The following is a 27312-nucleotide window of genomic DNA, read 5'->3' on the forward strand; positions in this document are numbered from 1 at the left end:
AGGTGGGACCCAGGCCCCGGCCCTCGGGTGGAAGAGGTGGTCAGGGCGCCACCTGGCATCTCGCCCTGGGGTCTCAGGGCTGCCTGCCACGGGGAGAGGAGCCTCCCTGATGGAGGTGGTGGGGGCAGGCCCGGGGGCTCCAAGATGTGGAAACTGGGGGGGGGCGGGGCTCTGGAACGGGGCAGGTACTGCGAGAGCACAACCCCCACTTGGCCTCCTGGGTCCCAGGCCAGGAGTGAGGGTGGGTCTGAGAGGCCGAGCAGCGGGGGCACAGCGGCATGGGGTCGCAGGGCTGGGGGGCAGCTCGGCTCCCACTAGAAGGCTCAGGAGGAGCTGGCCGGCACCCAGTCTTCTCTGGAGTCTTCTCGGGGTGTCTCGGGGGCTCCCGCATCTGTGAGAGGGAGCCCCCCCCCCCCCCCCGCCCCAGCCTGGTGCCCTGGGGGAGCTCACGAGAGGCCCGGGACTGTCACTGCAGGGAGAAACCCATGCGCGGACCGGAACGGCGGCTGCGCTCACACGTGCCAGGTGCGCCGGGGGCTCGCCCACTGTGAATGCCACGCGGGCTTCCTGTTGGGGGCGGACCGCAGGTCCTGCGAAGGTACGATGCCCCACCCCGGGGTGAGCCAGCCTCTGCACCCCACCTCGCGCGGGGGATGGGCGGGGACAGGGACACGCTGAGCAGAAGCAGGTGGGAGACCTGGGGTTGTGTTCTTAGTCCTTGTTTTAGTTTTTAAATGTTCTATTGATTCTGGGGGAGAGAGGGAGACTGAGAGCGGGGGAGGGGCAGAGAGCGAGGGAGAGGGAGTCCGAAGCAGGCTCCAGGCTCCACGCTGCAGCACAGAGCCGACGCGGGGCTCGATCCCACAAACCGTGAGCTCCTGACCTGAGCTGAAATCAAGAGTGAGATGTTTAACCGACTGAGCCAGCCAGGCGCCCCTTGTGTTTTTATTTTTTAAATAGTTCCCATATTAGCTAAGTAGTACACGGTCATCAGGGAAACAGAAGAGAGATCACGAAGAGAAAGGGAGGGAGGTCACCCGAGCCCGGGTGGCGTCTCCGAGGCCGGCTTCTGGATGTCTCCACGGTTGTTTGTTGGGCCGGCGCCCTCGGAATCGTCCCCGGTCCCAGGTCCCAGACCAAGCTGTCCTTCATCCCTGGCTGCAGGGGTGTGTGCTGAGTGGCCTGGGGCGTCCGTTACCCCATCACAGGAGTTTGGGGCGTGCCCCCTCCTCCCCGTGCACACGGCTCTGGGGACGGGTCTGTGCGTGTCCCCCTGTAACCCTCAGGGTGAGTCTGTGAAGTGATGCGGTGTGTCCAGGGCAGGCGGCGAGCTTTTCCCCGGGCATCCGAGAGACGCGCCCCTCACGGCACCAACACCAGGACCCGGTGTCTCGGGCGTCATCGCCCTGCCGCTCTGCGTGCGGGCGTCTCAGCAGGACATGGGGCTGAGGGGCCCCTTCACCCCAAGGCTCCTCCCCGCCCCACACACACACTGGGGGCTGTGCATCCCAGGCCGGCAGCCCAGGGGCCTCCTCCTCGATCTCTCCCATCCAGATGTAGACGAATGTGCCACAGGGCAGGCGCGGTGTGCCCACGGCTGCCTCAACACCCGGGGGTCCTATAAGTGCGTGTGCCACCCCGGCTATGAGCTGGGCGCTGATGGCCGACAGTGCTACCGTGAGTAGACAGTGGGCGGGCATCGGCCTCAGGGGGTGTGGAGGGGCCTGGGGGGGGCTGTAGGGGGTCAGGGAGGACCGTGTCAGGTGGGAGCGGGTCACCAGACCCCCGTCCCCGCTGGCGGGTGTCACTGCAGGGATCGAGATGGAGATCGTGAACAGCTGTGAGGCCGGCAACGGGGGCTGCTCCCACGGCTGCAGCCACAGCAGCGCGGGGCCCCTGTGCAGCTGCCCCCGTGGCTACGAGCTGGACCAGGACCAGAAGACGTGCATCGGTGCGCGGGCTCCCCGTACACGCCCCTGGTCTGCGCACTGCTGGCTGCCGTGATTCGGCATGCCCCGTGCCCCCCTCCATCCTGCTCGCTCTGCCCCGGGCCGGGGGTGGTGGCCAAGGGCGGGCCTGGGAAAGGCGGTACTGGGCCCCCTCGGCCCCCACCCGCTCGGTCACTTGGTTAAGCGCCCCCCTGCCCCCCGTGCCGCCAGGTGGACTCCTCAACCCCCTGCGGCCCCCAGTCTGGCCCCCACAGCCGGCGGGGTGGCCCTGGGGCCGGGGCACGTGTCCCGTGTGTGTGTGTGTGTGTGTGTGTGTGTGTGTGTGCGCGCCCGCGCGTGCAAGGCCGGGGAGGTGCGTGGGTGCGTGTGACCGCGTGCAGGGGTGCGTGCAGGCGGTGCCAGCGGCCCTGTGTGCGCCCTGCAGACGTGGACGACTGTGCGGACTCGCCGTGCTGTCAGCAGGTCTGCAGCAACAGCCCCGGGGGGTACGAGTGTGGCTGCTACGCCGGCTACCGGCTCAGCGCCGACGGCTGCGGCTGCGAGGGTGAGCCGGGGGCCGCTGGGGGCCCGGGGCGGGACCGGGGGGACCCTCCCAAGGGGGACCCGGGTTCGGCTGCCCTGCCTGCCGCCCCCACCCCCGGCCAGCCGCGTCCCGCTCCCGGGCTGCGCACCCCCGCCTGCTCCTGGCCCGGCCTCCTCCCCCCCGGGCAGGCGTCCGCTGTCCCCCTGACGCCGGAGGTGGGGGGACGGCTGTGGCGCAGTCATCCTCCGTCACGCATGCCCCTGACCTCAGTCCGGTGGGCGGAGCCGGGGGTGGGCGGACCCCGAGGCCCCCCGGGACAGGCCCAGCAGCCCCGGGTTTGCCCGCAGACGTGGACGAGTGCGCGTCCGGCCGCGGCGGCTGTGAGCACCACTGCGCCAACCTGGCCGGCTCCTTCCAGTGCTCCTGTGAGGCCGGCTTCCGGCTGGACGAGGACCGTCGAGGCTGTGCCCGTGAGTCCCTGCCTGTCACCGCAGGGACCCTGCCTTCTAGGCACCTGTCCCTTATGCCCCCCAGGTCCCCCCCTCTCCGTCCTGGCCCGGTAGAGCCCACCTCAGTCCTGCCTCTGGCTGTGGGACAAGCTGGGGGCAGCGGTGTCGGGGAAGGGGCTGGTCAGACAGGCCTCCGCCAGGGCAGGGGTTTGCCCAGGGGTCTGGGGTGGTCCAGTTCCTGTCCTGCCCCGGTGAGAGAGGGACCGAGGATGGCGTCCAAGGGAGGAGCTCCCAAGGTGGGGAGCTGCCTCTGGGCACTGAGGGGCGGGGGAGTCCGGGACGGGAGGGTGGCAGGGGCTAAGGGGCTTTTGTGCCCCCGCCAGCCCTGGAGGTACCCGAGGCCGACCTGGACGGCCAGCTGCCCTTCGTGCGGCCCCTCCCACACATCGCGGTGCTCCAGGACGAGCTGCCCCACCTCTTCCAAGATGACTACGTGGGGGCGCAGGAGGAGGCAGCAGCGGTGGAGGCCCGGGGCGAGCACACACTGTTGGAGAAGTTCGGTGCGGGCGGGCCCAGCCGTGGGGGCTCTGCTGTCGGGTCTCGTTTGCACAGTGTGTGTGGGGGGGGGGGGTGCTGAGCCTGGCCGGACCACGTGGGCCCTGACCTCTCTCTGCCGGTCTGCCCCCAGTGTGCCTGGACGCCTCCTTCGGCCAGGACTGCAGTCTCACCTGTGATGACTGCAGGAACGGGGCCACCTGCCTCCCGGGCCTGGACGGCTGTGACTGCCCTGAGGGCTGGACCGGGCTCATCTGCAATGAGAGTGAGGCCTCAGGGGCGGGGTCCTGCGGGCAGCCACCCTGGGCCGGGGGAGGGGGGTTGGTCCCCGGGGCCTACCCATTGCCGCGTTCCCTCCAGGTGCAGCGTCCAGCCAGGCGCTGCTCTAGGTGCCGGGGGCCCTCGGGGACTGGCAGGGGCAAGCGGGGCGGCAGCCCAGGCGGCAGGGGGTCTGACGGGGTGCCGCCGGTGGGCGGGACCAGCCACGACCCAGGCCGTACAGCGAGTTGGTACTGGAAGTGCCTCTGAGACCTGCTGTCCCAGCCCCCACCCAGTGACCAGCCCCCCTCAGGCGCACGTGGGTGGGCGGTCTCAGGGCCGTGGTGACTGTCCCCGAGGGTTTGCCTGCTGAGAGCACCGCAGAGGAGGTGCATGTACTGGGGTTTAGAGGGAGGGAGTGTGGTGATCGATTAGTGATGTCTGCCGTGTGTCGTGGCCGGGCCCGGGGCACAGGTGCTTCCGAACTGGGGGACTCACACCCCGGGAGGCGCCTCGGTGTCTCCAGAGGGGCTCCTGGGGCCACAGCGCTTCTGCGGCCGGTGACCCTGGTGCGTTGCTCTCACCGCCCGCAGCTTGTCCCCCAGACACATTTGGGAGGAACTGTAGCTCGTCCTGCAGCTGTCAGAACGGGGGGACCTGCCACCCCGCAACGGGGGCCTGCCGCTGCCCCCCTGGCGTCTCTGGAGCCCACTGTGAGGACGGTGGGTGCAGCCCTCCTGGGGTGGGGGGGGTGGGACACGGCCTCCCAGCTGGCCTCCCGGCTTTCTCTTGGCCACCTGCCTCCCGCGGGAGTGGGGAGTGGGGAAGGCGGCTGTGTGGATGCGAGCTTTGCCTGGGGCCCAACTGGAGCTGATGGTGAAGACTCGGCGGGAAAACAGCCCTTTCAGAATGGCTTCCCCTGTAAGATAGTGAGCTGTCCGTTCCTGGAAGCATTCAAGCAGACTCCTGGTGGCTTAGTGGGATTTGCACGAGGGAACGTGCCTGGGCCCATCATTGCATGGGACGACGCTAACGTCCTTCCTAACTGTGAAGCATCAACATTTTTGAAGGAATTCGAGAGTCTATATAAATAAGCTTCCAAAAACGCTTTGCCTTTAAGTCTGCAGGCCTTTAAAATTCTGCCTCTTTTGCCACAGAACGTAGCTAGTGCATGAACTTCCTGCCTTAGTAAGGGGGGTAATTTTAGTCACTGGAAGCCATCCCAGGGGCTTTGCCCCCCCCCCCCCCCCCCCCGCCCACTCTAGGCTTCAGGGCGTGTGTGGGCCCTGAACAGACCCACGGGGCTCCTGGCACGTGAACGGCTCGCATTGTTGTGCTTTTGCTTGTGGCGTGGTGTGGCGTGGTTCCCCAGAGACCTGGGCCTCTGCTGGGGTCCTGTGGGGAGAGTGCACCAGTCCTGGGAGAGGCTGGCAGGCCAGTCCTCGGGCGGGAGGGCTCTGCGGCCCCCGCACAAGTTTCCTGGACTCTGGGTGCTCCAGGGCCCGGGGCTGCATCCCTCTAGCCTCTGCCTCCATCTTCCCATCTCCAGCTTTCCTCTCCTTTCCCTTTTAAGGACACTCGGGGGATCAGGCCACTTGGATAACCAAGGGGGGTTCTCACCTGCAGATCCTGGGGATTTAGACAGCCGGTTGGGGCTGTGTGTCCCTCCTTCCCTGAGGGCCAGAGGTTAGGCTACGTGACCACCGAGGGACGGAAGTCAGGATGCTGTAGATGTGCATGGGGCATAGGAGATCAGGGGAGTCTCTGTGCATCCCACGCATATGCTGAAGAATGTCCTTGGCTTTGCACCCCGGGCCATCCTCCAGGCCACAGATGCTGGGGAGACGGGCCAGCCAGGGCAGATGGCCATATGTATGGCTCATCTTGTGTCTGCCCTGTCCTCATGGTGCCCTTGCCTGCCCCCCGGGCCCCTCCCTGTCTGGGGTGCAGAGTCCTCTGACTGCTGGTGGCACCAGAGCCCTGTGCCCCAGTGGCCCGGGCCACTCCTGGCTCCTATGCTAGGCACTGGGGCCCCCGGGAGCATCTTCACGGCCTGAGGACATGTCTAGGGGGTCACTCAGCAGGCCCTGCCTCCCCCAGGCTGCCCCAAGGGCTTCTACGGCAAGCAGTGTCACAAGAAGTGCCACTGTGCCAATCGTGGCCGGTGCCACCGCCTCTACGGGGCCTGCCTCTGCGACCCGGGGCTCTACGGCCGTTTCTGCCACCTGGGTGAGTCCCCCGCCCTGGCTGCCTGCGCCCAAGGGGACGGCCGAGGGCTCCTTCTGTGCCTTGCTGCCCGTGCTGAGGCTTGGGTGAGGCGTCACCACCTGCAGATGACGATGCTGGGCTGGCGAGGCCCCCCCGGCTGGGATGTGGGGTCCGCCCCCGGGGCTGTGGGCTCAGAGCCTCGTCCTCTGAACTGCGCTGGCCTTCAGGGTGTCTCCCGTTACCTCCCGGCCCCACCCGGGCTAGTGGGTGGGCTGGCTTCCCTCTGAACGGGGCACGGGCTCACCTTGGCTTTTGGGGTTCCCTGGCAGCCAGGGGGAGTCCTGAGTCCCCAGCGGGGCCACCCCTCCCTGGTGGGCCAGTGGAGCAAAGGTGGGTGACGATGAGCCGACCTCACCTGGGAGATCTCCACGTTCCCCTGTAGAAGGATCATTTAAAGGGGAGGAACCGGGAGTCCGAGGGTCTCCCGGCTGGGAAGTGGTGGGACCCAGGGCACGCGCCCACACTCTGCCGAGACCGTCTCTCATCTATAGAACGGGCACGTGGGTCGCAGCCCCCTGGGACACCAGCGTCTGGGAGGGCAGGACCTCCCTGCGCGGCTCCCGGGGACACGTGTCAGTGAGGGGGAGCTGGAGAGCTGGGACCCAGGAGGGGCTGGCCCGTGCAGGTGGCCAGGCTCTCACGTGGGCTCTGTGGCTGCAGCCTGTCCTCCGTGGGCCTTCGGGCCGGGCTGCTCGGAGGAGTGTCAGTGCGAGCAGCGGAACGCGCTTGCGTGCGACCGGAGAGACGGCAGCTGTTCCTGCAAAGCGGGCTTCAGGGGCGAGCGGTGTCAGGACGGTGAGTGCAGGGGGTGCGGAGGGGTGGGGGGAAGGGCCCCAGCCTGGCCGACCCTGCAGGCCCCTCTCTCCTTGCCCCCTGCAGAGTGCGAGCCAGGCTTCTTTGGGCCCGGGTGCCTGCAGGCATGTGCCTGCCCTCAGGGCGTGGCCTGTGACCCCGTCAGCGGCCAGTGTGGGAAGCAGTGTCCCGCCGGCTACTGGGGGAAGGACTGTGACCAAGGTCAGTGGCCAGCCCGGGGGGCGCCCAGGGTCGGGTGGGGTGGGGGTCACCTGCCTGCGCCGGGCACCGGGCCCCAGAAGTGACGGGAGCAGGAGGTGGAGTGAAGCCGCCAGCCTGGCCCCGGTGGCACTTGAACCTGCCGTGGCCCCGCCCTGGTCATGCAGGGGTGACTCGGCACTGGTCTGCTGGTCCCGGTGCACCTGTCAGGGCTGCTGGGGCAGGAGTAAGTCTGTGCTCGGGGCCTGGCCCAGGGAAGGGGTCTGCCCCTCCACTGGTCAGCTAGAACATGCTCAGTGTGCTGGGGGCTCCATCCCGGTGGGTCTGAGCCTGTGGGACCCGGGGCAGCTCTGTCCTGGTGGGTCTGAGCCTGTGGGACCCAGAGCAGCTCCATCCCGGTGGGTCTGAGCCTGTGGGACCCGGGGCAGCTCCGTCCCGGTGGGTCTGAGTCTGGGGGACCTGGGGCAGCTCTGTCCCAGTGGGTCTGAGTGTGGGACCTGGGACAGCTCCGTCCTGGTGGGTCTGAGTCTGGGGGACCCGGGGCAGCTCTCTTGCGGTGGGTCTGAGTGTGGGACCCAGGACAGCTCCGTCCTGGTGGGTCTGAGCCTGTGGGACCCGGGGCAGCTCTGTCCTGGTGGGTCTGAGTCTAGGGGACCCGGGGCAGCTCTGTCCTGGTGGGTCTGAGTCTGGGGGACCCAGAGCAGCTCTGTCCTGGTGGGTCTGAGCCTGTGGGACCGGGGGCAGCTCCATCCCAGTGGGTCTGAGTCTGGGGGACCCAGAGCAGCTCTGTCCTAGTGGGTCTGAGTCTGGGGGACCCGGGGCAGCTCCGTCCCAGTGGGTCTGAGTCTGGGGGACCCGGGGCAGCTCCGTCCCAGTGGGTCTGAGTGTGGGACCTGGGGGAGCTCCGTCCTGGTGGGTCTGAGTCTGGGGGACCCGGGGCAGCTCCCTCATGGTGGGTCTGAGTGCGGGACCCTGGCAGCTGCTCCTGCAGGGGCGACTTGAAGCACAGTGTTGGGCTGGAAGTGTAGCGTGGTGAGTGACAGAAGGCCCCCCGCACGGCTGCCCTGGCCACGCGGTGAAGGACATGGGCAGAGCGGTGGGCGAGGCTGGAGGCCCCTCTGGTGCTCACACGCCGCAGGCAGATGAGGAGGAAGAAAGCCCCCCACGTGGGTCCTGGGGCTGCCCCGCCCTGGGGCGCCCCGCCCAGGACGGGCCCTCAGGACAAGGGTCCGCAGATGTGTCCTCAGTCCCAGAGCCCCCTCCAGGGACTCCACCCACCCCTCCGACACTCTGCCCCAGGGCAGGGTGCTTGCTCCCCACTCCCCCAAGGGCGCTTTTTGATTCCTTGGGCGTGGAGCTCGGCCCTACAGCCTGTCCCCTCCAGGGGCTGCGCCCTCCTTCCTGGACCTGCCAGAGCTTTCCTGCGGCAAGGGGCAGAGCTGCAGGGGGGCCCAGGGCTACTGTGGGGTGTGGGGGGAGGCCGTGCCCAGGCTGGTCGGAGGCTTAGGGCACCCTGGGCTCTGCGTGTTCTCTCGGGGAGGGCACAGAGGCTCCCAGCACCTGTACCCACAGAGCCTGCCGTCTTCGCCCCTCAGCAGGCTCTCTCTCCCTGGTCTTGGCTCTTCCCCCAGGGTCTTGCTGCCCCTCTGTTGGGCAGAGGAGGAGGGGGCCCCAGGACTCTGGGAGGCCCCCCCCCCACCCTCCTAATGTGTCTGGCCCCCACGGTAGCCCCCATCCTGCGCGGAAAGGGCCACGGGGGGGGGGTAAAGTGGTGTGTGTAGAACCCCACCTCACCCCAGCCCGTACTCTTTGGGGATCTGAGGCAGGGGGCCACGCCTGTCCTGGGCTTCCTGGCTGGCGGGGATGGGGGAGGAAGGAGGGCAGAACTGCCTCCAGCTCCAGTGTGCTTGGGAGCCCGCAGAGTCCTCCCTGCGCCCCCTGCCCCCAGCAGGCCCCTCCCTGCCGGCATGCTCCGCGCCCTGCCTGTTCCTATGACCACCATGGTCACCCAGGGGACTCTGGCTGTGCCCAGCAGCCCCACTGAGGTAGGGGGTTGCTGAGGCCCCACCTACCTGTTCCTTCCTGCAGAGTGCCCGGAGGGGACGTTCGGTGTGAACTGCTCGGGCTCCTGCTCCTGTGGGGGGGCACCCTGCGACCGGGTCACGGGGCAATGCCAGTGCCCTCCAGGGAGGACTGGGGACGATTGTGGGGCAGGTGAGTGGTAGCAGTGTCCTGAGATCCCCTCCCCACTGCGCTGCACAAGGCTGGGTGGTCCCAGCCCGGACCGTGTTTGGGGACCCCAGCCCCAACTGCATTTGGGGACCCCCAGCCCTGGCCCCCGCCCTGGAGGCCTGCAGACCCCGGCCCCATCCTCAGCAGCTGAGACCCCACGCTGAATCACGCTTGGGTCTGGGGGTGGGGACCGAGCTGACCTACGTGCACCAGGAGCCCGTCAGCCACGGCGACGGACCGGCCAGCCGAGCCGCCTGCCCTCCCTGCGGGCCGTGCTGTGCCCTCTGGGCTGCCGGCTTATGGGGGTCTCCCAGCCTCTCTGATGCACTCCCCATTTTGCCATTTGAGCTGTCCTGGGGCAGGGGCTCCTCTTTGGAGGTGGCCCTCTGCAGCCTGCAGCCCAAGGAGGGGCTGGGGGCTCCCATGACCCCTTCCTCTCCCTCCCCTGGGCCGGCTCAGTTGGTGCCACCGCTAGGCTGGGACACAGGGTCGGGACCGTGCTCCCCCGGGGCAGCAGGGCCCCCCGGGGAGACTGACTGGCTGCGGTGGTGGGGGGGTAGATTGTCCCGAAGGCCGCTGGGGGCTGGGCTGCCAGGAGATCTGCCCTGCGTGTGAGCACGGTGCCATCTGTGAGCCCGGGACCGGAGCCTGCCTGTGCCGCCCCGGCTACACAGGCAGCCGCTGCCAGGACGGTGAGTCCCATGTCCCCTCCAACCTCAGACCCTAGCCCGGGCGGCCCCACCCACCGCTCACGCTTCCTCGTCCTGCAGCGTGCCCGGCGGGCTGGTTTGGGACCGGCTGCCAGCTGAGGTGCTCCTGTGCCAATGACGGGCACTGCCACCCGGTGACCGGACATTGCAGCTGTGCCCCCGGGTGGACCGGCCTCAGCTGCCAGAGAGGTGTGTGGGCCCGGGGCCCCGGGGCCGGGCTTGGGGGGGGGAGGAGGAGACGGGATGCTCGCGGGTTCTGCCGGGCCTGTGCGGGCTGACCTGGGTTGTGTTGCAGCCTGCGACAGCGGCCACTGGGGACCCAACTGCAGCCACACCTGCAGCTGCAGTGTAGGCCACGGGAGTTGCGATGCGGTCAGCGGCCTGTGTGCGTGTGAGGCTGGCTACGCGGGCCCGCAGTGCGAGCAGCGTGAGTCCTGGCCCGCCCACAGCTGTGCTCCCACACGTGTACACGCCCGCACGCAAGTGCTGGGGGCCCTAGTCCTGGGACAGGCAGGGGTCCCCTCCCCCAGCTGCCCCTGCCCCCCCAGCTCCCCCGCCCCCCCAGCTCCCCCGCCCCCCCAGCTCCCCCGCCCCCCAGCTCCCCCGCCCCCCAGCTCCCCCTGCCCCCCAGCTCCCCCTGCCCCCCAGCGCCCCTTACCCCCCCAGCGCCCCCTGTCCCCCCAGCTCCCCCTGCCCCCCCAGCTCCCCCTGCCCCCCCAGCTCCACCGCCCCCCCAGCTCCCCCGCCCCCCCAGCTCCCCCGCCCCCCAGCTCCCCTGCCCCCCAGCTCCCCCTGCCCCCCCAGCTCCCCCTGCCCCCCAGCTCCCCTTACCCCCCCAGCTCCCCCTGCCCCCCAGCTCCCCCTGCCCCCCCAGCTCCCCCTGCCCCCCCAGCTCCCCTTACCCCCCCAGCTCCCCCTGCCCCCCAGCTCCCCCTGCCCCCCCAGCTCCCCCGCCCCCCCAGCTCCACCGCCCCCCCAGCTCCCCCGCCCCCCCAGCTCCCCCGCCCCCCAGCTCCCCTGCCCCCCCAGCTCCCCCTGCCCCCCCAGCTCCCCCGCCCCCCCAGCTCCACCGCCCCCCCAGCTCCCCCGCCCCCCCAGCTCCCCCGCCCCCCAGCTCCCCTGCCCCCCCAGCTCCCCCTGCCCCCCCAGCTCCCCCGCCCCCCCAGCTCCACCGCCCCCCCAGCTCCACCGCCCCCCCAGCTCCCCCGCCCCCCAGCTCCCCTGCCCCCCCAGCTCCCCCTGCCCCCCCAGCTCCCCCTGCCCCCCCAGCTCCCCCGCCCCCCCAGCTCCCCCTGCCCCCCAGCTCCCCTGCCCCCCAGCTCCCCCTGCCCCCCCAGCTCCCCCTGCCCCCCAGCTCCCCTGCCCCCCAGCTCCCCCTGCCCCCCAGCTCCCCTGCCCCCCAGCTCCCCCGCCCCCCCAGCTCCCCTGCCCCCCAGCTCCCCTTACCCCCCCAGCTCCCCCTGCCCCCCAGCTCCCCCTGCCCCCCCAGCTCCCCCTGCCCCCCAGCTCCCCCTGCCCCCCCAGCTCCCCCTGCCCCCCAGCTCCCCTTACCCCCCCAGCTCCCCCTGCCCCCCAGCTCCCCTGCCCCCCCAGCTCCCCCTGCCCCCCCAGCTCCCCCTGCCCCCCCAGCTCCCCCGCCCCCCCAGCTCCCCCGCCCCCCAGCTCCCCTTACCCCCCCAGCTCCCCCTGCCCCCCAGCTCCCCTTGCCCCCCCAGCTCCCCCTGCCCCCCAGCTCCCCTTACCCCCCCAGCTCCCCCTGCCCCCCAGCTCCCCCTGCCCCCCAGCTCCCCCGCCCCCCCAGCTCCCCCTGCCCCCCCAGCTCCCCCGCCCCCCCAGCTCCACCGCCCCCCCAGCTCCACCGCCCCCCCAGCTCCACCGCCCCCCAGCTCCCCTGCCCCCCAGCTCCCCCTGCCCCCCCAGCTCCCCCTGCCCCCCCAGCTCCACCGCCCCCCCAGCTCCACCGCCCCCCCAGCTCCACCGCCCCCCCAGCTCCACCGCCCCCCCAGCTCCCCTGCCCCCCCAGCTCCCCCTGCCCCCCCAGCTCCCCCTGCCCCCCCAGCTCCCCCTGCCTCCCCAGCTCCCCCTGCCTCCCCAGCTCCACCGCCCCCCAGCTCCCCTGCCCCCCCAGCTCCCCCGCCCCCCCAGCTCCCCCGCCCCCCCAGCTCCCCTGCCCCCCAGCTCCCCTGCCCCCCAGCTCCCCTGCCCCCCCAGCTCCCCCTGCCCCCCCAGCTCCCCCTGCCCCCCCAGCTCCCCCCGCCCCCCAGCTCCCCCCGCCCCCCAGCTCCCCCCGCCCCCCAGCTCCCCCGGCCCCCCAGCTCCCCCGGCCCCCCAGCTCCCCCGGCCCCCCAGCTCCCCCGGCCCCCCAGCTCCCCCTGGCCCCCCAGCTCCCCCTGGCCCCCCAGCTCCCCCTGGCCCCCCAGCTCCCCCGCCCCCCAGCTCCCCCGCCCCCCAGCTCCCCCCGCCCCCCAGCTCCCCCCGCCCCCCAGCTCCCCCTGCCCCCCCAGCTCCCCCTGCCCCCCCAGCTCCACCGCCCCCCCAGCGCCCCTGCCCCCCAGCGCCCCTGCCCCCCAGCGCCCCCTGCCCTGCTGGGCCCAGGCAGCCCCCATGTACCTGGGCCTGAGATACAGGCACACCTGGGGCAGCAGACAGGGAGAGGTGGGGTCTGTTGCACCCCACGGGGCACCCGGGGGAGGGGGGGACCAAGGGCCACGACCTTCTGCGTGTGCCCCCCTACAGCTGGGCCCAGGGAGTCCAAAGTCAGGCCTGGGGCTCCTCTCCTGGGGGCTCAGTCCTTAGCTGGCTGGGCAGGGAGGGGGTGGAGGCAGGTAGATGAGCCCCTTGGGGACGGCCCCGCGGTCCCGTCCCCCAGCTCGGATGGCAGAGGCACGGGCAGGTGTCTGTCAGTGTCTCCCCACCTCCGGCTGATGCTGGGCGGGGGCTGCACGGCTCAGGGTGTCCCCAGGGCTACTTTGGGCCGGGCTGCGGGCGGCGGTGCCAGTGTGAGCACGGGGCAGCTTGTGACCACGTCAGCGGGGCTTGCACCTGCCCGGCCGGCTGGAGGGGAACCTTCTGTGAACGCGGTGAGCTGGGCCGTGGGCCGGGGCTGGCGGTGGGCCCCGTTTCCTGGCTGTCTCCCATCACCGCCCGCTCTCCGCAGCCTGCCCGGCGGGCTTCTTCGGACTGGATTGCCGTGGCGTCTGTGACTGTGTCGCCGGAGCCTCCTGTGACTCCGTGAGCGGCTCTTGCCTCTGCCCTGCCGGCCGCCGGGGCCCCCGCTGTGCCCAGGGTACGAGAGGCCCAGGCGGCCCCGGGGGCTACAGGAGGGGGGCCGGGTCCACCGGGCCAGACTCGCGTCTAGGGCCTCATCCTGGGTGTTCGACGCTGCCTGGTGGCCACCTGGGAAACGCCGCTTTTGCCCACAAGGGCCAGCATGTTGGTCTCTGTGGCCACCCTGCCTGTGCCCACCCTGCCTGCTGCAGCTCCGGCCAGGGCCGCTCCCCAGGCCCCTGACTGTCCCCTGTCCTGCAGCCTGCCCAGCCCACTCCTACGGACACAACTGCAGCCAAGCCTGCACCTGCTTCAACGGGGCCTCCTGTGACCCTGTCCACGGACAGTGCCGCTGTGGCCCTGGCTGGCTGGGCCCCACTTGCCTGGAGGGTAAGCCCTCCCGAGGAGGGGTCCTTTAGGAGCAAACAGTCCCACCCCGGGGAGTCTGGAACCAAGGATTGTGGCAGCCCTTCGATGAGCCGTGCAGGGTCACGTGGGCATGGGATGCTGGTGACGCGGGTTTCACCGGGAGCGATGGGCAGGGAGGACCGGGGTCTGTCACACCCCCATGGGGCCCGCGGCACCTGGGGGCGGCAGGAGGGTGCCGAGCCCCCACCGAGGTGGGTTGGGGGCCCGGGGTGGCCTGGGGCAGGTTATCTTACACACAGCCCTGGGGGAGGCCCTCCCCACAGAGCCTGGTGTTGGGTTTTGGGGTGGCTGGAAAGCACAGAACCACCAGGGCCAGCCCTCGACAGGGGAGAGGCGTTGGCCCTGCTGGGCTGACTGGTGGGGTGCTGCCCCCCCCCCCCCCCCCCCCCCGCTTCAGCCTGCCCCTCAGACCTCTACGGCGAGAACTGTCAACATTCCTGCCTTTGCCAGCACGGGGGCACCTGTGACCCTGTCTCAGGCCACTGCACGTGCCCAGAGGGCTGGGGTGGCCCAGCCTGTGAGGAGGGTGAGCACGGGTCAGGCGGTAGAGGAGGAGGGACCCGGGGTCCGGGGTGGGTGCCCCGAGTGTCCTGGCACGCCTCTCGCCTCCGACCTCCGTGGGCAGAGGCAGCTTCCTGCTGCTGGGGGCTGTGGCCCCAGACCCGTAGTGTGACCAGCCCCAGGCACCCCTCCTTCTCGACGGGTGCAAGGCCCTGGGCGGGGTGGGGGTCTCCTGGGCGCGGGGGACACAGGGCACTCCCGGAGCACTGTACCCTGCAGAATGTCTCCCGGGACGCTTCGGGGCTGGTTGCCAACACAGTTGCAAGTGCCTCAACGGTGGCCTCTGTGACCGGTACTCAGGCCGCTGCCTCTGCCCAGCCGGCTGGACCGGGGACGAGTGTCAGAGCCGTGAGTGGGCCAGATTGGGGGCCGGTCGGGGGAAGTCCGGGGGTCCCTCTGGGGCCATCAGGGGCTGGCCTCGCTGCCTCCCTGCAGGGTGGAGGGCCCGGTGAGAGGTCACTTGGCAGGTGGGGGCAGGGGCAGCTGTCTGAGCTCCCAGGGGTCTCCTGTGGGAGGGCTGGGGGGGCCCCGCTTGAACCCCTGGAGCCCGACCCAGCCCTCTGCCTGCAGCCTGTGCCGAAGGCACGTTTGGGGCTCACTGCGAGGAGCGCTGTGCCTGCCGGCGGGGAGCCACCTGTCACCACGTCACAGGGGCCTGCCTCTGCCCCCCGGGATGGAGGGGCTCGCAGTGTGAGAACGGTGAGCCCCTCGGCGCCGCTGCACCCGGGGGCCCCGCTGCTCGGGTGGGGGTGGGCCCTGACGCCGTGTCCCCCTTCCCCCGGCCCGGCCCGCGCCGGCCCTGGGGCTCCCTGCCCCGCAGCCTGCCCGCGTGGCCGGTTCGGAAAGGACTGTGGCCAGCGCTGCCAGTGCCCGCCGGGCTCCGCCTGCCACCACGTCACCGGGGAGTGTCGCTGTCCAGCGGGCCTCACGGGGCCCAGCTGCGAGCAGGGTAGGTGACCCCGCCCGGGCGGGCACGGGGCTGTGCGTCCCCCTGGAGCAGCACCCCCACGGCGGCGAGGGCTCTGCAAGGGGGGCGGTTCTGGGGCGGACGGAGGGGGCTCCTGAGCCGGGCCGGGACCGACCTCCGCCTGCGCCCCAGCCTGCCCGCCAGGCACCTTTGGGGAGCGCTGTGGGCAGAAGTGCCGTTGTCCCAGCGAGAACCAGACCTGCCACCCCGCCCTGGGGACCTGCACGTGTGCCGCTGGCTACCACGGCTCCGGCTGCCGGCAGCGTGAGTGCGTCCGGCCGCCCGCCGGGCCGTCCTTGGGAGGGCTGCGCACTGCCGTGGGCCTGGCCCAGCTCCTGGCCCCTGGCAACGGCTCCTGTCCTCGCAGGGTGCCCCCCTGGGCGGTTTGGACCCGGCTGTGAGCAGCCGTGCGGGTGTCTCCACGGGGGCTCCTGTGATGCGGCCACCGGGGCCTGCCTCTGCCCTGCTGGATTCCTTGGGGCCGACTGCAGCCTGGGTGAGTGGTTGGGGTGAGGGCTGGGTGGCTGGCTGAGGGAGGGGGTGGCTGCCCTCTGTGCCTTGGTGGGCAGGGCCCCTGACCATCTGCCCCCCCCCCCCCCCCCCGCCCCCGATTCTCCTGCTGGCCCCAGGCTGGGCTAAGGTGGGGGGTGTCAGTGTGACCCCAGTGTCCCTGCTGGCCAACTCTGTCCCCTTCACCTGTCCCCACTCTCCCCCCCTCCCCACCCCAGGCCCCCCAGCCACGTCCAGCAGGGGCTTGTGGACCTCTGTGCAGAGGCCGGCCAGGCATCCAGCTGAGAAAAGTGCCTTTCTCTGAGTCATGTGGGGACTTCCCGCCCATCCGGGAGCCTGGCTGGGCTGGTGGGGGTGGGGTGGGGGCATCAGTGAGTCACTGTCGCCGCAGAGCAGGCCTGGCCCCCAGCAGACCCGTGGGTAGAAGGGAGATGCCAGGGCGGGCGGGGGCACGGGAGGAGGTCGCCTCTGCCCCATCCGGGCCAGACACAGGGCTCCCCCTGCCCCTTCCCGTCCCTGGGCCGACGTGGCAGAGAGAAGGGCAGCCGGCAGCGGCGGCCACCCTCCTGTCTCCTCCCGGCAGCCTGTCCACAGGGCCGCTTCGGTCCTGGCTGTGCGCGTGTGTGCAGGTGTGGGCAGGGAGCGGCCTGCGACCCCGTGAATGGCAGCTGCACCTGTCCCCCAGGGAGGACCGGCCTCCACTGTGAGCACGGTGAGCACGGACTCCACCCACCACTGTCCGTGTCAGCCCTTGGGAGCGGGGCCGATGGGCTGGAGCCATGGGTTCCCCAGGGGAGAGAGACCTGGGTCCCCAAAACCGGGTGGTACGTTCATGCTGATGGTCTCTGGCGATCCCAAGGGGCTCGTGGGGGCCGAACAAGTTCCAACCTGGACCCTCCCAGCAGAGGGTGGGCGGGCGGGGGGGGTGGTGTCAAGCAGCTATTTCGTCTGAGGACAGAGCCAGCTTCCTGGCTCGTGGCCCCTTGGCATAGCATCCCGCTGGCCCTTTCTGCTGGCCCAAGAGGCCAGGGACCCCAGGTAGAGGGACGTCTGGAGCACGAGGCATGGGGGAGAACAGGGGTGGCTTGTGCCCATGATGGCACCCGGACCCCACGGCCACAGCTACAGCCCCTTGGCCTGGCCCCCACACCCTGGTAGATCTGAGCTCTCTGCTTTTCTTTAGTCCTCCTCAAGGAGTCAGTGACAAACCCCCATTCTTAACCAGCGGCAGTAAGGAGTCATAAGCCTTATGGCCCGGCTGTAGCTAGGCTGTGTCTTCGCCTCCAGGGGAGTACGGCAGCCACGGTCAGTCGTATTACAATCAGAGGCTACCGGAGGGCATGGCAGCCCGGCCTCCTCCTCAGCCCAGAGGGTGTGCCTGTGTGGAGGGCCGCCGCCTCCAGGAAGGCTTCCCTGACCACCTCCTGCCAGCTGGGCGGGCACTCCCGTGCCCTGGAGGCCGCTGGCCCCTTTCATCCTGATCGTCCCTGGCGCCCAGCCAGCCCTGGCATTTGCTAACTGAGAGAACGGATGAGTGAACAGGACACGGCTCGTGTCACTCCCTGGCGCTCATGTCCCTGGGGGTGGAGACCGGCACCAGCAGGCCCCAGAAGGCGTCTGTTGAAGGAAGGTCTGACGTGGTGGGGACGTGTCCCCAGAGCATGTCAAGCCCCGGCCAGAGCTGTGAGCAGCGCCTGACTTCTGCCTCCAGGCTGCCCTCGGAACCGGTTTGGCATAAGCTGTGAGCACGCGTGCTCCTGCAGAAACGGGGGCCTGTGCCACGCCACCAACGGCAGTTGTTCCTGTGGCCTGGGCTGGACGGGGCCGCGGTGTGAGCTGGGTGAGCTCCCGGGCGGCCGGAGGGTCAGGGCTTCGATGAGGGGGGTGGGGGGTGGCTCTGGGCCCCCTGGAGAACGTGGGGCTTGGGGGGGCTGCCGCGGGTCTGGGCCAGGCTCCCGAGGCCGCTGGAATCAGGCTGGTGTGGGGGGGCCGCCCTTCACGTCCCCGCTCTCTCCGCAGCCTGCCCTCCCGGTCGCTACGGTGCCGCCTGCCGCCTGGAGTGCTCATGCCAGAACAACGGCACCTGTGAGCCCGCCACGGGCGCCTGCCGCTGCGGCCCCGGCTTCTACGGCCAGGCCTGCCAGCACCGTGAGTCCTGGGGAGGGGACCCCTGCCCGGCATCCGCCCCTGCCAAGTCAGGGCCCACCTGGGCTTCCGTGGCAATGGCCGCCGTCCCCGTCCCTCCCCGCGGGACGGATGGCTTGGGGCCTGGCCCCGCTCACCGTGGGAGTCCGAGGCCAGAGGTTTTGGGCTCAGGGTCCCGTGTGAGCCGGCGGACCTCCCACCCGAGCCCCAGCCGTGATGAGGGAGCTCCCCAGGCCTGGGAGGGGGAAGGGGGGACGCGAGCCTTGGAACCAAGCCCTTTGCTCACTCTGGGCCAACTGAGGTAGGGACTCTAACGCGGGTCCCCTTCAGCCTGTCCCCCTGGCTTCCACGGGGCTGGCTGCCAGGTGGCGTGTGAGTGTCAGCACGGAGCCTCCTGCCACCCCGTCAGCGGCCAGTGTCTCTGCCCCGCCGGCTTCCACGGCCAGCTCTGTGAGAGGGGTGAGTGCTTTGTGCTCCTGCGTGCGACCCTGGCCCTGTCCAGTCTGGCGCGGGGACCAGAGGGGACACCGAGCCCGCTGCCTCCCAGCAGGGTGTGAAGCAGGCTCATTTGGAGAGGGCTGCCGCCAGCACTGTGACTGCGAGGCCGGGGCACCCTGCGACCCCGTCACCGGCCAGTGCCTTTGCCCCCCAGGGCGCACAGGGGCCACCTGTGACCGTGGTAAGTCTGGGGTCCCGCTTGGCAGGGCACAGGTGTGGGTCTCTGTCGGTGGCGAGTGCTGCTGGTGCAGGTGAGCCTCAGCTGTGCTCCGCCCTGGGCACCTCTCCCCACTCTGGGGGGGGCAGCTGCTGGAGGGGGCGCCCAGCATGAGGCTCCTGCTCAGGGTTGTCAAGGCCCCACACTCTGCTCTCTGGCCAGGACGGGGGCCCGGCTGGGCAGGGTGGAGACCTGCCTGATCCGCCAGCCTGCCCGGACAGAGGAGGGGCCGCACACATGAGCTCACGGTTGTGCGCTCAGCTTGACCCGGGGAGGAGCGTCCCTGACCGCCAGGCCCCCTCTGCCAGCCCCAGGGCCGAGCGGGGAGCGGGGTGGTGACGCCGGGCAGGTACCTGGTACCTGGCGCTTTCTGGTGTGGGAGCTCACGTGGGGCGGGAGAAGCAAGGCCTGGGGCCTCCGCTGCTTCACGCTCCTGCACAGAGGTCCTGGGTCCCCTGGGCAGGGCAGGTGGACGGACCCTCAGGCCTGTCTCTCCTACTTCGTGCTGCCTGCAGACTGCAGACCGGGCTTCTTTGGGCCAGGCTGTGCCTTGCGCTGTAGCTGCGGAGCTGGGGCTGGTTGTGACCCCGTCAATGGGCAGTGCCACTGCGTGGACGGCTACACTGGGCCCACCTGCCAGCAAGGTGAGCCAGGCTCCCGAGGGGGTGGAGGGAGGGCGACATGATTCTCAGCCCCACCCCCGGCGTCCACCCCACCCCTGGCGCGGGCCCCATCCCTCCTCCCCACACACGGCGCCCCTGCGAGGACATCACCATCCCAGCTGGGTAGCCCTGTTGTCCGTATGGCTGCTGATGGGCGAGGTGCGGACCGTGGGGCCGGGTTCTGCCGCGCCAGCCGCCCACGGCGGCCCTAGACCGCGGCAAGGGTGGGCTCAACCCCCGGGGCAGGGCTGAATGCATCCACTGACCTGGCCCTCCACCCCTCCCCTCTTTGCCCTGTGTGTGTGAACCAGAGCGTGATGGTGCGCCCGTGTGTGTGTGTGTGTGTGTGTGTGTGTGTGCATGTGTGTGCTGCAGTCTATATGCTAACCCGTGTGTGTGCACGCTGGTGCATGCCCGTGCCTCTGTGCACGTCGGTGCCTGCCTGCACCCCCAGGCAGTGAGGGAGGGTGCAGGAACTGCACCTTGGCCCCTCAGCCCCCTGGGGGGACGTGCGTCTGCAGGCAGAGCTCTGCGGTGCCCCTGGGGTTCCGCCGTCAGCTTGCCCAGACCCAGCCTGCTGAGGGGAAGGGCTGTGTGTGCTGAGAAGGTCGTGCCTGGGGCCCGTCTGGGGCCCGTGCGGACGGGCTGTGCACACAGGTGAAGCCAGGAGCCAGGCTGGGTGGGGATTCCAGACAGGTCCTCGGCTGGGAACCCCAAATGCGGGCCGGATGTTGTGCAAGCGTGCCTTGGAGCGTCTCTGAGGCCGCCCTGGGCCCAGGAGTGTTGGGAGTCCCGGGGGCGGGGTCTCACGGGAGGCGGGATGGGGGCGGGGCGGTGGAGGCGGGGCTTGCAGGGCTGCGGCTCGGGACGCAGCGCCACCCATGGCGGCACCTGGTGGTCGGCTGTGGGATTGCGCCGCAGGTCCTAGGGCGGTCCTAGCAGCCCGGACAGGTGGCAAGGGTCTGGGACCTGTGTCACCCCTGAGCCCGGTGGGAAGGAGGAGAGGCGAGGCCTCCCTGCCTTGCAGTTCTGGGCCCTGCTCGCTTTCTTGGAGTGGAGCGGCTAGCTTCTAGTAAAACCCCTCTCCATCCAGCCTCAAAGTCCCTCTTCCCAGCCCTCCGTGATACTGGCCTGGGGGCACTGGGGGCTTTCATTTGCAGAGGGAGGACCCTACAGGCCTAGGTGGCAGAGAGGCATTTGCTGGTGTCACTGGTCTGTTACCAGGAGACTGAGGCCAGAGGAGGGATGAGGATTGTGCATGTACTTACTTATAACCCGGGGCCCACAGGGTGGCGGGCAGGCCAGAATCTGGACCTCAGACACGGGGCTGTGCAGAAGCTGCGGGGGAAGGTCTGGGCTGTCTCCCCTTCATCGGCCTGGAGCTGGAGAGGCAGGAGGGGACATCTGAAGTGGGAGCCCAGAACTGGCCGGGTTGAGAGTTTCCCCGTGCCCCGGGGCTGACCCTCCTTTCCCCTGCCCCTACAGCGGCCTTGCAACCGGCCTCTGATGGACCAGCACCTGGGCTCAGCAGCAGGGCACAGAAACACTAGTGCAGAGGCAGCCGTCAAGCAGGCCCGTCTCCCGGGTGCTCTGGCGACGACTGAGGAGGGCGCCCGTGGGCCAGGACTCCAGCCGCAGCCTCGTCCCCGAGAGCCGTGTGCAGCCACGCAGCCCCTCGCTGTGCAAGGATCGGCCTGCACGGGGAGGGAGGCCCTGGCCGGCCCAGCTGCAAGGAGCCCGGACGAGTGGACCGGCCCTACTGGCTGTGCGTGCTGAGCAAGCCCGCCTCCCCGGGTGGGGACTGAGGTGTGGGCGCAGGTGCGGCAGGGGACCCCTGCCCTCCGAGGTGGTTCTTCTGGTGCTAGGCCCTGGGACTGCTGTGGCCTGGCCTGTTCGCCCGGAGCCGCAGCCCACTGTATTTATGTAAAAGTATTTATGGGCAGCTGGACATGCCCGCCGCACCCTGGGCACCGAAGGCTGCCCGTCCCCTGCACCATGAAACCCTGATGCGGGACCTTGGGGCTCTGAGGGGCCTCTGGGTGGGGGACTCTGGTACATGTGAAACCCAGTAATTTAAGGAAGAAGCAGTCGCTTCCTTGTGACCTGTGTGCTCCCTGCTTCGGGCTCACTGTGGTGGCCTCCCGGGTGCGCCCAATGAGTGTGTTCGGACGGGGATCCCCTCCTGACCGGGGAGGCCCCGTCTGGCCCCCCCCCCCCCCAACTGCTCCCCCAGGGTGTGGCTGGCACGCGAGGAGGGTTGGAATTTGTCCTGGTTCCCGGTGCCTTGGAGGGGCACGAGGGGGCTGGTCTGTGCGTGGGCCCCTCAGGGAGGAGGCTGGCCCGAGGGCAGGGGTGCTGTGGCAGGGGGCGCAGGCTGGGCACCCCACCCCTCCTGTCTTCAGAGCGGAAACGGTGGAGGGGTGAAGAACATCCAGTAGAGTGGGCTGCACCCAGATGGTCAGGCCGGACACTTAGGGTCGGGGCTGTAGCCCCTCTGCCCTTCCCTTCGACACCAGCCTAGCTAGCTGATCCCCTCAGGGCAAAGCATCTCATGGAGCAAAGTGACCCACCCTGTCCCCTTAGGCAGACACCTAGTGAACAACCCGTGGCAGAGGAGATCAAAGGGACGGGCCACTGTGTTAAGGTCTTAAAGTCCCAGGAGGGACAAGGGGACAGATTGGTGACGTGATACAGGAAGCTGCGTTGGCAGGAGGACCGGTCTTGAAGGCTGGGGGTGGAGCTGTGCAGGGTGGGCAGCGCCTGGAGGCGGCAGGGAGGCTCCTAGAGGGGACAGGGGATGGGGACAGGGGACCGGAGAGGACGGTTAGCAGAAACAAGGGGAGTTGTGAACATCCTTCTAATTGAAGTTCTGGAACAAGGAGGGAAAAAATGACGGAAGCAACAACAGAAGTTGTCCGGCCAGAAGGTGAACCGTCTCAGACCAGAAGCGCTCCACGCATAACACAAAAGTAGAAGAGCCAGGATCCCAAGAATTTTAAGAAAATCACCGGCAAAGAGAGACTCCAAGACGCCCAGAAAAGAAGGGAAGTCCTGGTGACGTCAGACTTGACGGCAGAAACTCGGGAATTGAGGACCGTGGTGCTGTTTTCAAAGCACGGATGATGCTCAAGATTGATGTTACTGTTCAAGCGTCTGGAAAACAAAGTTAGGGTTCTTCTTGGGTCTCCCAAGTCCCCACTGGGTTAGCCCTCGAAAGCCTGATCCCAAGATGCACTCAGAGGACGCTCACCAGCAAGGAGAGAAAGCCTAGGAAGGTGCAGTGAGATGTCCCCACGGTTCCCGCATGACCTGGTAACAGAATCAGGTATTCCCATGAGCCGGCAGCAGAGACCCCGAGAGTGTGTGTGGCAGGGGTGGGGAGGGACATCAGCAAGCCACACGCAGCGGCAGGTGAGCGCAACTGAGTGCAGACATGTGGTAACAGGCTAGGTCACTTCCTGCCCGGAGGGAATGTCATCTCCGGTGGAAAGTGGAGAAGGAGGAATAATAAAGCAGAGTGAGAAGGTAGATTAGCAAAGCCTTGTAAGTGGTTACAAAGGACATCAAAACACTGATCCGTGGGTTGCGTCAGACCTTATTCTGTGGTACTTTAACTGTCAAAGACCTGCCTCGAAGGACAAAAACATAAGCTTACGAAATAAATCAAAAGAAAGCCGGGGTAGGAGTTTCAACGTTTCTGGGCAGAAAGCATCGTAAGTGACTCTATAAATACATGTACAGATAAATGCACGAGACAGTAGAGGCTCTGAAGTCCGTAAAAGTGACCCTATAACAGGGTAGAAATAAACTGACGGTGGGTGATTTCAACGTGTTCCTTAAAAAACACGTTAAACAAACAGGACATAAGCAATGATAAAATTTTAATAAGCTTTAACATGCGTGGTATATATGTAAACTTATGTTCATATATTTATATTCTTATGTACAGAATTTATATTCGTGTATATAAACTTTACATTCAGCAAGTGGAGAATGATGGGGCACTTAGCAAGCCTAAAATTCCATTGAAGATGAGTAAGGAAGAAAAAAACTAGCAAGGCTGATGATACTAAAAAAATTTTTTTAATGTTTTATTTTTGAGAGAGAGAGAGAGAGCAGGGGAGGGGCAGAGAGAGAGGGAGACCCAGAATCCGAAGCAGGCTCCAGGCTCCAGGCTCCAGGCTCCGAGCTGTCGGCACACAGCCCGACGCAGGGCTCAAACCCACAAACTGTGAGATCATGACCTGAGCTGAATTCGGACGCTCAACCGGCTGAGCCACCCAGGCGCGCCTTGATAGTATTTTTAAACGCAAAGAGAAGATACAGGAGGAAGGACTAACTTACAGACGCAACAGAGAGGAAGACCTAAAAATGATGTTAAGAATGATTACGTATAAGTAACAGAATTTTTAAATTTTTTTTTAACGTTTATTTTTTTGAGACAGAGAGACAGAGCATGAACAGGGGAGGGGCAGAGAGAGAGGGAGACACAGAATCCGAAGCAGCCTCCAGGCTCCGAGCTGTCAGCCCAGAGCCCGACGCGGGGCTCGAACTCACGGACCGCGAGATCATGATCTGAGCCGGAGTCGGACGCTTAACCGACCGAGCCACCCAGGCGCCCCTAAGTAACAGAATTTTTAAAAAGTGGGTAAGTCTTGAGGGAAGATACGAAACGCCAGGACTGGTGCTGGTGGAAATATACACTTGCACAAACCCACAACTTCAGTAAATACAAGTGGTAACGGAAGCCGCCGCCCGCGGGAGGGCCTGGCCGAATGCCCGTCCGGGTGGTTGGTGCCAGAGTTGCAAGGCCCCGTGAAGTTGTCTAATGGGAACTGTTCCAGAAACTCTCTGAAACTGAAAAGCAGCTCACCTCATTCCGTGAGGCCCGTGGCAACCTGGTTCTGAAACCGGGTGAGGGCGGGGCAAGCAAAGGAGATGACAGATCCGTCACGGGCGTGCACAAGTCCTAATCCCAAACACGCACCGCTCCAAAATGCTCGCAAAGTAATAACCTGATCCAACGTGAATTGCCCTGAAGACGGCGGGACAGCATAGCATCACAAAATGCCTCGACGTGTTTGTGAGACGAGGAATCAGATGATTGTCCGACAGGAGCAGAAAGAACGTTCCATACAGTTCATCTCTTCAGGAGGTGAGTTCTTGGAGGCCCGGGTGGCTGCAGGGAGCTTTGGTGGCAGTGGTCACGTGCCGAGAATCTCTCGCGAGTCTGCTGGAGAAGCTGAGGGGGTCCCGATCTCTAAGCGACGCGACGCTGGCCAGCCCTGCCCGCCTAGCACCCCGCCCCCACCCTCCCCGCGGCCTGCATCATCTGCATCCCCGGCCCTGACCCGAAACCCCCGTCTCTGGCTGTCCTGCCCCAGGAGAACACAGTGCGGGAGACGGGGCTCCGCTTGCTTTGTGCCGGACCCCCTAGGGCCCAGGAAACACTGCAGAAGGAGTGGAAAGCCGGAGTGTCTCCTGCCCCAGGCCCCAGCAGAGCTCTGTGGCTCGGGCCACACTTGGTGCGAGCGAGACACTAGAATGTGAGGCTGCGGGGAGGGAACCCCGCCCGGCGGTCGGGGGGCAGGACCAGGGAACAGAAAAGGGCCGACAGACCAGTAAGGATCAGCAGGGCGGGGCATAAAAATCGTATATAGCATATGAAGTGTGTAAAACCTATAAAAATCGTGCTTCAGCGGAGGCCGTGACCAACTAGGAAACAACGCAAAGTAAGACACCCTTCACCTCCCCAAGAAAACCTGTCAAGGCCAGCAGATTAATCTGGCAAGAGGATGCGGGAAGCCCCAAACCAAATTAGGAGAACAGACCGGAGAGCTCCCAGTCTGATGGGACCCCGTGCCCAGAGAGCTCCATGATGGCCCGGCAGGGGACAGCTGGGGGTTGGGGGTCCGATCTTGGGGATACGGACAGTAACCAGGGGTGGCAACGTGAGCAGGATTTATGGACGCCCAGGGCCAACGGAGGTAAGGGCGGAAACACTAACCTGCGCGTTGAAGGGGCAAGAGTCGGGGCTACGGGGGCTCCCATCGAGTTTCAGGGACTGGGGAGCCCCAGGCACTGCTAGGGTCCCACCGTGGACACCCAGGGGCACTGGATGTCTTCAGGGCTGTGGGCCTGGCCACGGTGTCCCCGCCAGCCACCAGGGGCACTTGATTGTGGGGGGGTGCCCTGCAGAAAGGCCTTGGAATGTTTCGGAGTGGTTGTAATAGGTGGGTGGGCGGGGACACCTCGGTGTCTGTTCACACTGGGCCCCACGGGGGTTGGCTGATGTCCTAGGAAGCCCACCGACCCCAGTAGCAGGCCCAAAAGGGGCGGTGTAGCTGGCTGGGAGGAGGGGCTGGGCTAGATTGCTTCTGGAGACCCCTCCCCAGCAGGGCAGGTGTGGCAGAGTTCAAAGAACCCCCAGGAATCCGGGGGTGGGGGGCAGTGCTGGGCACTGCCATGGAGGAAGGGTCGTTTGGGGTCTTGAGACCTCAGCTGGGCTAGAGGGCAGATCAGAGCCATCTCTGGGAGGGGCGGGGTCCCGGCTGGCCTGCCCCGCCCTCAGGAAGGCACTTCAGGCTAAGCGGAGGCCCCTCAGAGGGTGTGGAGTGGGCACTGGCCCTGGGGGGAGCCCTGGCCTTCCACACTTCACCGCCCAGCCACCCCCTGCCCACCTGAGCCCCTCCAGGCCTCCAAGCCGCCAGGGCCCTGTGCTTCTGGAGCCTGCTTTGAGGGGTTCCCGTCCTGGGCTGGTCTGGTCTGGCCCTGCCCTGGTGGGCCCAGCCCCTCCCCCGGGGTCCTGGGGTGTCCTTCCTCCTGGCTAAGCACCTTACTCCTTGCTTGGGAGGACGAGGGGGCTCCAGCCAACCACTGTGCAGACCGAAATGGGCCTGAGGTGGCGTCCTGGCCCCAGGTCAGGAAGTCGAGGGCCTGGTCTCAGGGCTTTCCAAACCCTCTTTGCTCCATTAGCTGGAAAGGTACCTGGCAGAGGGCGGGCAGTGGACAGGTCTGCCCTCCTGAGGAGCTCGGGGGTTGGTGGGGAGAACGAGCAGGCGGGCTTCCTTCGGGGGAGCTGGGCTTACACAGAAAGCCGCCCCCACCCCTGCCTGACATACACACACACACGCGTGTGCACACGCCCGGCCTCGGCTGCCAGCTTGCCCGCACAGCAGTTCTGGGAAAAGAGCCGGGAGTTAATCCAGCTCACAGGTGGGCAAGTCGAGGTCCCAGATTCCCACCTGTGCGGTTAGTGGCAGGAGCTACGGGGGGCTGACTCCAGTGACCGGACCCTGCCGCTGTCCCACCGCCCTCTGGTCGTGTAAAATCCCTGCCCGGGACCCCAGACCCTGCTTGGGCTCTGACCTAGGCCTGGTCCTTCCGACTGCCTGTGGCCATGGAGGTCACCCTGGAGGTCGGTGGGGAGGAGGTGCTCACCCCTCCCGGCATTATATTTCTCCCCCAACCCCATTCGGTGGGCAGAGCTGGGACAGCTCATCCCCACCGGGCCCTCCAACTGGTCCGGCCGGCCTCCCCTCCCCACCTGGCCGGGCCCAGGACCGGGAGAGGCACAGCTCAGGGCCTGCCTGATTGCCCCCTTCTGGCTGGGAGTGTGGAGCTGCCCCCCTGGCTTTCAGACCGGAGCTGCAGCGGGATCTGGGCAGATTCTTGTCATAACGGGAGCCCCCACCCCAAGGACAGCACTGCCCGAGCCGAGAGGGGCCCTGGGCGTGGATAGACTCTTCCCCACCTGCACGTCCAGGTCCTGGGGGGACAGATGGGCCCTGAGGGAGGCGGGGGTTGGTGGGACATCCCAGAAGAGCCCCCAGACCCACTAGCCAGACGGAGCCCAGCAAAGGAGTGTGTGGGGACAGGGGTCAGGAGCCACTGGCCTCGCTCACCAAGCTCCAGGCGGACAGTCCGGCCAAGGCCACAGACGAGCACGGGGTGACCAGGAACAGGGGGCCGGACACGCCCCCGGGACCCGGCCCAGGTGACCATGCGCGGGGAGCCGGTCCTGGCCGGTGGCACCCTGGGGATGTTGCAGGGACTGCCCTGGCCTTCCCCGAGGCGCAGGCTCCCATGGAAATCCAGGCGC

The 27312-nt window shown here is 67.9% G+C and overlaps 1 protein-coding gene across 4 annotated transcripts in view; it reads left to right on the plus strand.

The window, feature by feature from the left end:
* Nucleotides 1-21313, plus strand: part of MEGF6 (multiple EGF like domains 6) — an 87366-nt gene extending 66053 nt beyond the window's left edge. For 2 of the 4 annotated variants that reach the window (XM_058719361.1, XM_058719364.1), the window contains 31 exons: nt 476-598; nt 1555-1677; nt 1814-1951; nt 2374-2493; nt 2820-2942; nt 3305-3481; nt 3610-3741; nt 4328-4456; nt 5835-5963; nt 6663-6797; nt 6882-7016; nt 9102-9227; nt 9806-9937; nt 10016-10144; nt 10251-10382; nt 12907-13035; nt 13113-13241; nt 13484-13612; nt 14049-14177; nt 14432-14560; nt 14783-14911; nt 15033-15161; nt 15312-15443; nt 15547-15675; nt 16273-16401; nt 17401-17529; nt 17709-17837; nt 18165-18293; nt 18382-18513; nt 19065-19193; nt 20697-21313. In XM_058719361.1, the coding sequence (XP_058575344.1) occupies nt 476-598; nt 1555-1677; nt 1814-1951; nt 2374-2493; nt 2820-2942; nt 3305-3481; nt 3610-3741; nt 4328-4456; nt 5835-5963; nt 6663-6797; nt 6882-7016; nt 9102-9227; nt 9806-9937; nt 10016-10144; nt 10251-10382; nt 12907-13035; nt 13113-13241; nt 13484-13612; nt 14049-14177; nt 14432-14560; nt 14783-14911; nt 15033-15161; nt 15312-15443; nt 15547-15675; nt 16273-16401; nt 17401-17529; nt 17709-17837; nt 18165-18293; nt 18382-18513; nt 19065-19193; nt 20697-20761 (3989 nt within the window). In that variant the 3' untranslated portion in view covers nt 20762-21313. The remainder of the gene's footprint in view (nt 1-475; nt 599-1554; nt 1678-1813; nt 1952-2373; nt 2494-2819; nt 2943-3304; nt 3482-3609; nt 3742-4327; nt 4457-5834; nt 5964-6662; nt 6798-6881; nt 7017-9101; nt 9228-9805; nt 9938-10015; nt 10145-10250; nt 10383-12906; nt 13036-13112; nt 13242-13483; nt 13613-14048; nt 14178-14431; nt 14561-14782; nt 14912-15032; nt 15162-15311; nt 15444-15546; nt 15676-16272; nt 16402-17400; nt 17530-17708; nt 17838-18164; nt 18294-18381; nt 18514-19064; nt 19194-20696) is intronic. The other 2 variants (XM_058719363.1, XM_058719365.1) reach the window with 1 other exon arrangement.
* Nucleotides 21314-27312: the final 5999 nt, after the last annotated feature.

The sequence above is a fragment of the Neofelis nebulosa genome, chromosome 2, assembly GCF_028018385.1.
Source record: "Neofelis nebulosa isolate mNeoNeb1 chromosome 2, mNeoNeb1.pri, whole genome shotgun sequence".
Classification (NCBI taxonomy): Eukaryota; Metazoa; Chordata; class Mammalia; order Carnivora; family Felidae; genus Neofelis; species Neofelis nebulosa.